Source organism: Vigna umbellata, chromosome 1 (genome assembly GCF_029865625.1).
Source record: "Vigna umbellata cultivar VRB3 chromosome 1, Vumbellata_1.0, whole genome shotgun sequence".
NCBI classification, from domain to species: domain Eukaryota; kingdom Viridiplantae; phylum Streptophyta; class Magnoliopsida; order Fabales; family Fabaceae; genus Vigna; species Vigna umbellata.
In genome coordinates this window covers 27877389-27890953 of record NC_142165.1, presented here as the reverse complement: position 1 = coordinate 27890953, position 13565 = coordinate 27877389, and the positions used below count along the sequence as shown (strand labels likewise).

The following is a 13565-nucleotide window of genomic DNA, read 5'->3' as shown; positions in this document are numbered from 1 at the left end:
CGTAGCATTGTGCGTTGCTATTCCACCGTTTCGAACCACCAACAAACGTGAAAACCACCATTGACGTGGTTTTTGAAGCTTGACGTCGTTCCTTTCGCTAATCCTTTCAACTTGTTTGTTGGATTTGCATTGTTTTAAAAAAAATACTATTTAGGGGTTTTTGTTTTTTTTTTGGTGTTTAGTGTGGATTTTGGGTGTTCTTGTTCAGTGGTTTGAAATTTTGTTAATCTTTTTTTGTGGTTGATGTGTTTTTGGGTGCAAAGTTTCAATTTTTTGGGTGTGTGGTTGTTGTTAAGTTATTTTGTAGGTATTGTTGCAATGGAGGAAGTTGGTCAACAGAGTGAAGTTTATCATCCCAGGAAGAAGGTATATGGGGTTATATTATATTTCCAAAAAATGAGGGTTTTTATGTATTTAAATAGAAACCATACTTTTTTATGCAGTTAGTCTTTGTATTTATTTTTTCATCAAACACAATTAATTGTTTTTTTTTTAGTTTTGATGTGAATTTTTTTTTACATTTTGCAGCTTTGGTTTTGTCACCATTTTGTGACGTCAAATTCAAGGTACAATACCCGAGTAACAAAATTCTGAAGGGTGTTGAAGTGAATTTATATTAATATTGGTGAGAAGTTCATCGGAAGTGTTTTGCATAAGGGTACAATGAGTAGTTAGTTATTTGAGGAATGTCTTTGTGTAATGTATTGTATACTATTTGTTGTTTTAAAATTATGAAACTTTGTTCATTTGTTGAGGTTGTTGTTGATGTTGGGGTGTCCAAAGAAGAACTTTCTTATGCTATAGTGAAAGAAGCAGTTCAGAAATATGGTGTGCCATTTAAGAAGCAAAATAAAGCACATAAGGAGGAAATGAAGGTACAGATTGTGTGGATAAAGTGTTTTGTGGAATTGAAGATTCATGTCAAAGTACGCCGGTTCAACATGAGCATCAAAACCTGGGGTTTGAAGGTGACGATCAAATGAAGGAAAGTACTATGTATGATCGAATGAAGGTTGGACTGCGAAGACAGTTCAAGAGTCGGGCGACTAGAACTCCATTTACCGGACATGGGAGAAAAAACAATGAGTAGTACAATAGGAAATGTTTTGATGTACAAAGAATAGGAAATGTTTAAATGTAGTCATATTTAAATGTTTAGAATTTGAGATTACTTTGTTGAAGTATAATAGGAAATGTAATTGTTACTTAATATGTTCATGTCCAAAGAATTGTTGTTTGGCACTATTTTGAATTTAATTTGATTGTCTAAAATTGGTTGAATGAGATTTGCTTTAAGTTCTTTGTTTGCCCGTCCACATTGATTGAAGTTGGTACCCAGTTAATTGAATTTTGTTGGGCAACCAAATAAGGAGGTTTGTTATATTGATTTTTTCTATTATATTCATAAATTTGCTTCATTATTTAGTGATTTTGTCAAGTTCGGAAATTATTTTTGCAGGACATTTTGTGACTTAATGTTTTAGTTCATGGTAGAGTAACCTTGCTGAAATTAAGTTTGTATGGACATCATACTGAATTTTTGAAGTTGGAAACATTTATTTAGAAATCAGTCTACCTTACTATGCAAAACTAATAACCTAAGTCCCCAATTATTTGAACTATGAACCCAAGGTGTACTACAAGATTATTTTTTGTTTTTCAAGTTCATTTAGTGATTTAGGGTCTATGTTTTGTTCATGATAGAGCAACCATGTTGAAATTAACGGTGTATGGACATGATACTCAATTTTTTAAGTGGAAAAGATTTATTTAGAACTCAGTCTACCTTGTTGTGCAAAACTTCTAACCTAAGTCCCCACTTATTTGAACTATAGTCCCAAGAGGTACTGTAAGATTATTTTGTGTTTTTTAAGTTCATTTTGTGACTTTGGGTGTATGTTTTTTTCATGATAGAGCAACCTTATTCAAATTAATGGTGTCTGGTCATGAAACTCAATTTTTTAAGTTGGAATAATTTATTTAGAAGTCAATGTACCTTGTGTTGCCAAACTTCTAACCAAAGTCCCCTCTTATTTGAACTATGGTATCAAGAGATAATGTATGATTATTTTGTGTTTTTGAAGTTGACTTTGGGTGTATGTTTTTTTCATGATAGAGCAACCTTGTTCAAACTATTAGTGTATGGTCAAGAAACTGAATTTTTTATGTTAGAAACATTTATTGAGAAGTCAGTGTACCATGTGTAAAACTCATATCGCCAGTTATTTGAACTATGGTCCCCAAGGTGAATTGCAGGATTTGTTTTTTGTTTTTAAAGTTGATTTTGTCACTTTGGGTGTATGTTTTGTTCATGATAGAGCAACCTTGTTCAAATTAATGGTGTATGGACATGAAAGTCAATTTTTAAGTTGGAAACATTTATTTAGAAGATAGTGTACTTTGCTATGCAAAAATGCTAACCTAAGTCCCTTGTTTTTTTGGCACCAACTTTTGTATAAATCTTCATGCAAAAATGGGTTGGCCCCAAAGGCCAAATAATTGGTGACTTAAGGCTAATGTTTTGCGCAGTCATGTCAACAAAGGTCATGACAACAATTTTTAAGTGCAAAAGTATTTTTGTAACAATTAATGGATATACAAGTCATATTCAACTAGTGATGACCACATTTGTATCCAACTTCATCACCAATGGACAACTTTTTGTATAACTCTTCATGCAAAAATCGGTGGGCACCAAATGTCAAATAACAAGGGACCTAAGGCTAATGTTTTGCACAACCAGGTTAACAAAGGTGAAATTTTGAATTTATAGGGTCTAAGGTTTTTGATAATCGATTACATGGGATGTGTAATTGATTACCAAAGCCCTCTAGCAATTTTTAAGTGCAAAAATATGTAACACATCAAGTGATAATGACATGCACATTTTGTGAGGAGTGCACAAAATATCTATAACACATAAAATGGTTATTCTTGTATTCAACCCTCTTATACCCCAATGTGTAACACATAAAATGATCATTCTTATCTTCAAGTGGAGGATCACATTGAAAGCAACACTAAAATAAATGAAACTACAATTTTATTATCAAAAAATGTAATGAATACATTTCTTACAACATTTCTAGCAAAAATTACGTACTTCCAAGGTAATAAATATGTTATCAAAGACTTCTAACAAAACAACAAATGACATTGCAACAATCCTAATTCTACAAAACATCTACAACAGTCCTAATTGTTTCAGCACTTCGTCTCTATGGATATTGTTGATATCCAGAATCCAATCACAAACAAATTTCTCCCTAAATTGTTGGAATTCCTCCTAAAAACAATAAAAGGCACACAAAATTAATGAAATGGCCAATCTTTTATGAAAGCTCCAAAGTATAACAATTTCGCTCACTTACGCTTGTGTAACCAGGCATTGTTTTGCCTTCATATTTATCAACATCATCCCACAACTCCATAAATTTCAATTCCATAACTCCATGATCATACCTACATCAAACAAAGTCCAAAATACAAATAATGTCATACTACTTAAATCACATAAACAAATATTATAATCACAATAACCAAGACGATAAAGTTACATGTTGGGTTGGATTGGAGTATGCACGTGTTGTACTTCGAATGATGGTTTGTTCTCTTTATAACGGTTCAACAACATTCCAAAAAAAAGTTCAAGATTATGGGCCTCTAAAACAACAAAGTTAATTTTAGTTTCTGGACTACTAAATCAAATTACAATAACAAAGTCAATGGATCAATTACAAAACTTACAATCAAGGTGTCAATCTTGATATGATCCTTTCTATTGTGCCTGAGAGAGTCCAGTGCAAACATTTCCATCAATGAAATTTTCACGGCGTAGCAACATCTATGTCCGTCATGGACAATTGGGACAAACAAATGTGTGTGTCAAAACATTTACAATAAACCATTTGTATTGCGTCAAACTACATTGTATGATATTACATTCCACTCACAAATTCAACAGTAATTATGTCATCAAACCCAATGATCTGGGAATGGACATGAGGCGCTCAGCTGCACACACACCTGGCAAATTCGAACAAATTTGCCCAGATTCGCACAATCTCGAATTCCAATTTAGATTCATGCATTCCATCATATTTTCAAACATATTTGGAATCCAAAATCACTCCACAATCAATCATAATCATCATAAACGCCAACATTTCCATTTTCTCATGCAAAACCAACTCTTTTAGTCACACACCAACCAGATTTTTCTGCATAATTTTCTAGCACTCAAACACCCCTAGAAATGTGTCAAGTCCATCCGAAAATAGTTTATACACATCACCCATTCATCAATCATCAAAAGAGATTTAAAATAGCACAATACTCAAGTGAATTTCCCATAAACTCATCATCAATTTTACTCATCAAAATACACCTTTAGATTTATCATTTTCCACACATAAACTTTTTACAACATCAAAATCTTAATGGTTAACTCACCATATTTCCATCTTACCGAAGATTTTTATACAATCCATCAGTTCATCCATCCAAAATTCATCAACCAACCAAAACACACAATTATCGTATTTGATAAAAAGTGAGTTGAAACTCCCTTATTTTCTATCCCATTTCACAACTTAATCCATCGAAAACTTTATATACATGTATATCAACATGGTAGAACGAAAATCCATCATCAGTTCAACATTTATTCATCAATTTTCATAAGTCTTTCATCATAAAGTTCATACAAAAATTCATAGATCAAAGTCATGGTAATAATCCATTTGAATCAACCCCTTGAAATCATATCATACATTTAATCAAACCAATTTTCCATAGACTTCATCATGACAACATCAAGCATCTAACATCCACAAAAAAATTTAGAAATCAAGTTTGAGTTAGCTCCCCCTACCTCTTGAAGACCTCCTTTGTAAACCTTGAATTCATTTCTACAAATATTTTTCAACAAAAACAACCATTAATCAACATTATTGAAAGAAACTACAAAATTTTCAATACAACATTTACTTACATTGTTTTGAGGTTGTTATCTAATGGAATCCATGACTGTCAAAGAAACATTGTACAAAACATAAGTCAAAATAACCCAACAACAACCACAAACACAAAAAATTGAAACTTTGCACACAAAAACCACAACAACCCCAAAATGATCAACAACCCCTAAATGGTAAAAAAAATTAAAAACAACTGAATCTCACGGAACAAGTTGAAAGGATTAGCGAAAGGAACGACGACAAGCTTCAAAAACCACGTCAATGATGGTTTCCGCGTTCGTGGTTTGAAACGACGAAACAGTGGCGAACAATGCTTCGTTGAACGGTGGTGGTCTGTTGAATGGTGCAAAGCCAATGAACAACCGATTTTCCTCAGGCGACACTAGTGGGTGACTTCACGTTCTCTCTCGAATTCTCTCGCGCAAATGAGGTTCTCAATTTTGAAACCCCAAAAATGAATCTCGTCAAATGAAAAACCATCAGTGGTAAAATTGCATTTTATGAGTGGTAAAAATGACCTATTATGACTGGTAGTTTGGCATCATAATTCTGGGCATCATAATAGGTATGCGCATTTTATGGCGTAGCAGAAAATTACGTCATAATAGGTTCAACGTATTATGACATACTTTTTGTCACCTATCACAATAGGTTCAGTGTATTATGACAGATTTTCACTTATCAATCATAATATAGCGAATATATTATGATGTAGTTGGATTTACCTATTATAATATGTAGTGTTTTATGACGTAGATTTTTTCACCTATCATAATATGTCGAATATATTATGACAAGTAATTGTTCACCTATCATAATATATGTTTTTCATAAATAACCTTTTATTACATACATTGTTCACCTATCATAAAAACTTTTTTTGTTAAAAAAAATCATTATTACATTTGACATACCCAATCAATTTACAATCAATTTCATGTATTATCATCTCATCAATCAATTTATAATCAATATAATATGAAATGAACACATTCAACTAAACTAACGTAATGAAATTCATTTCAAACATTAAATTGTCTAATAATATTTAATACATAATTTGTACATCAAACCATATATTAAATCTAAATATCACATTAACCTACACTACATTGTAATCAAGTTTCTACAATTTACTAACACTTAAAATAAAAGAAGCTCACTTGATTCTAATGTCTTCAATGTATGGTGTTTCCATTGGAGATGACTCATTAAAGATGTACAAATAAAATAATTAAGTTAGAACAATTTTGTAATGAATAGTTAGATAAGTATTTAGTTAGTTTTTTAATACCTTATTCCATGAATTAGTGATGTTTGTACAAATAATGGTGTGCATATGCTTCATTACGTAATACCCACACTCACAACTACCCAATTAACGTCAACACTGCAAATTAAATACAAATAATCAAGACTCATTCAAATAAAGGACACACAAGATCATATTATACTCTAGCTATAGCCTTTGTACCATGTAGCTTTGATCAATTTTGGTAAACCAACAAAAGCTCAAATTCCAAAAAAAAACAACAAGCCAATTCCATATAAAAATAGCAAAATTACAAAATAACAAAGGTCAACTTCTCGTACAAATAAAAGTTCAACCTTTTTAATGATTTTTATTGAATTTAAATGCTAATTAAACTTATTAGTTGTACAAACGGAATCTTGTAGATATTTATGCAAATAATATGATCGATTGAGTATGTATTGTTCAAATTTGAATAAAAAGTTGAAGTATAAATAAAAATAATATAGGATTTTAACATTGAATGTAAAGTAAACAACAACAACAATGTGAATAATTTAATGAACAAGTGGAAAAGAAATATAAGATAAATTCCAATGGTTTTTTCTTCAAAAAGAAAACTTACATACTAACACATTTTATGTACTCTATTATCAAACATTCACTTGTCTTTTCTTTTAAGGCATAAACACCTAAAAGTGTCCATTTTTAAAAGCAGGAACTTCATATTGGCACGACTAGAGTTGAAGAAAGAAAATGGAATTTTAAAGTGGGTATGGTCAATCTCTATGGGAATTAATGTAGAATAGCACTAGTTTTTATACTCTGTTAGTAAACTGAAAAACTATATTGTGCATGGTTAATCTCATGAATAAATAGCTTATTGGACCTATTAAGTCACATGACTCTGTACTTTGTGCAGGTGGCAGGCTAGTTATTTACCATCAACATTGAGTTCACTTCTCTAAATAGGTGAAAGTAAAACACCAAGATTTAATGAACAAGTAAAACAATACTCTTTGGAATTTTTCACCCAACTAACAACTTAATCTCTCAAATTAGACCAAACCAAAGTATGTAAGGACAAAGTGATGCACTGTTGTTTTAGTGTTGTTTTAGACTGCACGTGATCCCAGTCCCAGACTTCAAACCAAGCAAAACAAAATATATATTTTAAGAACAAAATGATATAATTAAAAATTAAAATAAAAAGCCATTTTTGGACAACAAAATCATAATGAAGGAATGAAAGAGTTAATAATAGTTAATACTTTGAAGGATCAACTTGACGTTTTATCAATAATAGTTAATACTATTATATTCTTGTCCTTTCAATCAGCCCAAACATACATTGCAAACCAGACTACAAACAAACAAAATGACCATTGAAAAATAAGTAAATTTGTCCTGGACTTGATGTTTCAATACGCTATAAAACACACCAGCAACGGAAGGAACTAACAAACTGGCAGCAAAACAATGAGATCTCAACAGATGCATGCCAACTAGACCATGTGTGCAAATCTTTCACTTGATCAGTCACACCATTCTCATTTCTTCCCACCAAACCACCTTTTCTAGTACTCCCCATTAACTTCAAATCATTCCCTTCTTTACATTCAACCTCACTCTGAAAAAAAAAAACAAAAAATGTGCACATAAGTTCAATTTCTTGTAAAACTTCCCTTTAATGCCCCAATTCAAAAGTTAAACTTACCATATTAATTCATTTTAGTTTTTTGTCTGCATCATCAATATTGTTAGAGATATAAATACAAAAAAAAACAGTAATCAATATTACATTGAAAAGCTACCAGAAAATAGACTTCCACTCTTCACTCACAGTTTTGCACTGGGCCAAGGATCAGAAGAAAGCCCCCGGGCCAGCACTGGGCCAAGCAAAAAAGAAAGATTTGTTGTTCTGCACCCCCTTTATTCATATTTCGCACCCCCATACCACCCCCGGGCCTGGGTCAAGTCCAAGAAGAAAAAAAAAACCTTTTTTTCTCCCGCAGCCCCCGTTTCTCACTTCCACACCCCCTTTCAGCTTGGGTTTTGGCCCAATTCATTTCCAAAAGAAAAAAATAGTTTAGACACCCCAGTTTCTCATTTAGGCACCCCCACTATTTGTTTTATTTTATTACTCATTTATTTATTTGCTTTCCTTTATTTATTTTATTTTGTTCCCTTATTTATCTTATTCTATTTGTTTTTTTTATTTTATTTTTTATTATTATTTTTGTTTTGTTTTTATTGTTTTTATTCTATTTTATTTTTATTTATTTATTCTAAACATTTATTTATTTTAAAATACATATTTAATAATACATTAAAAAAAATAATAAAATATTTATATATATACAAAATTTACAAAAATATTGTAAAGGTTTAGGCACATGTGTGATCGCACGCATCGTCCTTGTGCTAAAACCTTTTCTTTTCTCAAATAATAATAATATATTTGAAAGGTTTAGGCACATGTGTGATCGCTCGCATTGTCCTTGTGCTATAAACCTTTTCTCTTTCTTTTATAAAAATACAAAATATATTTTAAAGGTCAAGCACATGTGTGATCGCTCGCATCGTCCTTGTGCTAAAAACCTTTTCTCTTTCTTGAATAAAAAATACCAAACATATGTTTTGAAGGTTAAGCACGTGTGTGATCGCTCGCATCGTCCTCGTGCTAAAAACCTCTCTCTGTCTTTTATAAAAATATCAAAAAAATACAAAAATCTTCAAAAACTAAAAACAACGCTTTCAAGCAAACAGACAATATTTCTAGCCAGAACTACGTGATCCTTGATTCTCTATCAAAAGTGGAGATACGTAGGAGCAAGGCTAGTCCTTGTCAGGTTCACTTTCCCAAAAATCCAAAATCATTTCAAAACAAATTTTCAAACAATTTCCAAACAAAATTCTCAAACAGATCAAAAGAACTACGTAACCCTGATTTCTCATTCTGAATGAGAATACGTAGGAGCAAGGTCAATCCTTGTCGGGCCCAAAAAACTAAAAAATATATTTTGTTTCTTTAGAATTTTATTTTAGGGGATAGTTAAACATTTTGAAAACCACATCATATTCGCATATTTAGTTAAAGGTACTGCCTTAGGGCAGGCGTTGTAGGGTGCTAATACCTTCCCTACACGTAACCGACTCCCGAAACCAGAATCTGGTTCTTGTAGACTATGCCTTATCCTTTTTATGGTTTTTCCGTAGTTTTCCAAAATAAACTATGGTGGCGACTCCAAATCTCTTTTCAAAACCCGTTTCTTTGGATCGTCGTCCCGTCGCGATTCCGGTTGCGACAGATGGCGACTTCACTGGGGAAGTTAGAGAGTCAAGCCATTTAATTAGATGCGCGAATTCGATGTGGTTTTGCTTTATGTTTTTCTTCCTTTCTTTTTTATCTATGTTTGATATTTTGGAATAATTGCATGTGAGTTCTTCTGCTTGTTTCTTTAGGTTTGAAATAATTGTGGGATATTGAATTCTAGAATAAATAACATGCTTATATCTGTCTGGGAGAATTTTCTGGTTGTTTTGCAGGTGGGGGTTTGGGTATGCATTGCATTCTCCCTTCACACACGCACATTATGCATATCATGAGTGGGGCCCTATACCCGGGTCTGAGTGTAACTTAGAAATAGAGGGGTTGTGTAGCGGTGCCATTTGGGACATACTTCCTGTTTGGCTATCGTGAGAACCCCAGCTAGAGTCTGTTCTCTTCATTTGTGTTTTCACATCTAGTTGATTACTCGATTGTTGTGGAGATGCTGTGAAGGGGGCCATAGCTCTAGTGACCATTGACCTTTAGGCTCAGGGAACCATCCTTGTGAGATTGCATATACTTAACCTTGAATCTTAAGTGTCGGACCTTCTCTAGGGCACAAAGGGAGATGTGTGCAATTTTCATAACCCTCATGTTTGCTTAAAAAAAAAAAAAGAAAAAAAAAATCACGCACCTTGAATATATCATCATATCTCTTTATACATTTTTTTTTTCTTCTTTCTTCTTTTTGCCTTCTTTCTTTTTAGCTCGTGCTTTTTATGGTCTTATCACACTTTGTGGATTATAGTCGAGAAATTATAAATTTGTGACTAAGCCTTTAAGATAAAATGGAAATTAACATGAGATCTGAAGTCAAGGGGGGTTCAAGTTCAGACATTTTAAAGGAAATGTTAGCCATTGAAGTAAAGGAGGGTAATATGGATGGCCTGAGAGAACTGCTGAAGAAAATGAAGACAACCCCAAAAGGATGCATTCAGGAAGGAGTATGGGAATCTGTTGAGCCTGTTAAAGGTGAAAGTTCAAACACGGCCATTACTGTTTTAGCCCAGTACTATGAATCACCACTGAGATGTTTCACTTTCTGGGATTTCCAATTGGTGCCTATGGTAGAAGAATTCGAGCAAATTTTAGATATACCTCTCAAGGGAAAAATCTCCTACAACTACCTGGGGCAGTATACCCCTATCTTGCAGCAAGTGAGAATCATAAGAGTGCATCCAATGAAGTTGGAAAGAGGATTCATGCTTAAGGGTAAAGCGAGGAACCTTCCTCAGGGTTACCTAGAGTGGCACCTGTATCGTTCGGATAAGGGGGAAGAGTGGGAAACAATTACGAATGTGCTAGCTCTTGTCCTCTATGGTGTCACGCTCTTTGCTAATATCTCGGATTTTATCGGCTATGTCACCATGAACGCATTTTGTGGGATACAAAGTTTTCTCTAAAGAATCCACTCACTATTGTCTTAACTGAAGTTTCCAAGACCCTTAGTCAAGGTTATGATCCATGTAGAAAGAAGATCTCTCGCATGAGTAAGGCCATTTTGAATGCCACATGTCACGTGGAGGAGTTGTTGCGGTGTAAACCAAAGATGAAAGAGGCAAATGAATGAGCGCAACTTTATGCGGGCTTAGAGGAGGAAAGGTTTAAATGATGTGTTTTCTGGGCAGCAAGGACCACACATCATATATCATTGCGGGAAGTACCCTAATGTACCCCTCATGGGTATTCGATATTGTACTAATCACAATGTTGTGTTAGCACAAAAGCAATCTGGGTAGCGCCCACGCCTGCATCTCTGGCCATATCGCAGATCTTAAGAGGAAGGAACCTTTGCTGAATTGCTTCATCAGGTTAGAGACACTTGGGGCAATGGTCAGAGGGAGGCTCAAGATTATGGATTATTAATGAAAGTTTTCCTTAGGAAAGGGAACGTAGAAAGGGTTAAGACAATCAAGTTGTAATTCACGTTAATTTCACCTACCCAAATTGTGAAAAATAATTTCAAAATGACGAGCAGTGGATAAAAGCAGTAGTGGCAAAACTGAAGAAGGAACGTTGGCATCGGGCTGGATCAGAGAAGAAACATAAAGAATTGATAATTCAGATGAAGAAGCATATTGTTGAGCAAGGGGGAATTGAAAGAGAAGTCTCTCATAACTAGCTTCCCTCGCCAATGAAGCCATTGAAGGTCTTCTAAAGTTATTAGCTGATGCTGAGTCTGCAATACCGATCTCTAACCCGCCCACGGGGATTGAAAATTTCCTCAGTTGTTGCAAGAATCGGATGGATGAGGCCCGAGTCAGTTGACCAAGACTTCCTATGACTCACTTTTTTGGAACTTCTGAATGATGAGCCATCCTATTGGCTTTGTTTCATGTTAATTTCCAGATTATACATTTGGCAATGTTTTCACATCTTTATAATTTCTTACTATAGTAATTGCGTTACTTTGTCTTTTCTCTTTTTCTTCTCGTTTTTATTTTCGTTTTCTTAATTTATTTCATCTAATGAAATTCAGATTTAAAAATAATAATACGGCTAAATCTCCAAAACACCCTAAGGGACACGAACCAGTGGAAAAATCATGGAGAACCAAGGAGAAGTTCAAGAGGGGATGAAAGCCGATATCCAACAGCTGAAGGGACAAATGAGTCAAATCTTAGAGGCACTGAATGCCTTACAAAGCCCTGGAGATTCGTGCGCACAACGACCACGACAAAGAGTTCCAGAGGCACAAACTTTCCCTTCCTATGGTCTTCCCCCGAATTACACTCCACCCTCAGTAGTGGACTTGGAACATCTTGACGCTCAAAAGGCCGAAGATAATGCAGTTGAAGTACAAGACGAGCCTGGGGCAACCACTTTCACAATTCCGGAGAAGACGATCCAACCAGGTATTGAGAGCATGATAATGAAAGAACAACCCGAGACGAAGTCAACATCTTATGTCGTTACACTAGCAAATTTTAAGGACGACAAGGGTAAATTAGAAATGCTCGAGAAGAGGTTGAGAGCCATAGAGGGCGAAGGAAGTTTTGAATTTGGAGATGCTAGAAAACTATGTTTAGTTCCTGATGTGGTGATACCTCCAAAGTTCAAGTTGCCAGAGTTTGTGAAATATCGGGGAACTTCTTGCCCAAAGAGCCACATAACCATGTACTGCAGAAAAATGGCAGCTTATGCCCATGATGAAAAACTTTTGATTCACTGCTTCCAAGAAAGTTTGACTGGTGTGGCTCTAACTTGGTACATGCGCTTAGAAACAACCCACATCTACTCATGGAAAGATCTGGTTGATGCATTCCTAAGGCAATATGAATATAGTAAAGATCTAACACCTGATAGAGTACAATTGCAGAACATGTTGAAGAAAGAGTCTGAATCATTCAGAGAATATGCCCAAAGGTGGAGAGAAATTGCTGCTCAAGTAGAACCGCCTCTGAGTGGCAAGGAGATGACTACCATATTTTTGAATACTCTACAACCACCATTTTATGAACACATGATAAGCAGTGTCTCCTCAAGTTTTGCTGACATAGTAGTAATTGGAGAAAGAGTTGAGAGCGGCATGAGAAATGGAAAGATTGCACTAGGTCCAAATTTGGTAGCGAATTTGAATGAGTATGGTCCTAGACATGAAGAACGAAGAGCTAATTCACATTTTACTGCCTATCCTCAAATGTCACATTCCTATGGGTCCAATCGAGCCATTCAGCGAAGAAATTACAATCGTGATGAAAAGGTCGCCAACTTTACTCCAATCCCCATGACCTATACAGAGCTACTGCCAGATCTTCTCCGCAACAACCTCATAGAGGTTTGTCCCACCAGGCCTGTACGACCTCCTTACCCAAAGAACTATGACATAAATGCCAGGTGTGATTATCATGAAGGAGCGCGTGGACATTCAACAGAGGCATGCAAGGCTCTAAAGCATAAAGTGCAATCTTTGATCGATTCAGGATGTTTAAAGTTTGAAGAAAGTCAATCTAGCACTCTGACAACGCGTGAGTTCGCCTCTACAAATGCCATGAACAAATGA

The 13565-nt window shown here is 34.5% G+C and overlaps 1 protein-coding gene across 1 annotated transcript; it reads left to right on the top strand.

Moving 5' to 3' along the window:
• The first annotated feature begins 12107 nt into the window (after positions 1 to 12107).
• Positions 12108 to 13565, top strand: LOC148205048 (uncharacterized). Its single transcript, XM_088100785.1, has one exon. It carries the CDS (start codon positions 12108 to 12110, stop codon positions 13563 to 13565), a length of 1458 nt encoding a protein of 485 aa, XP_087956911.1.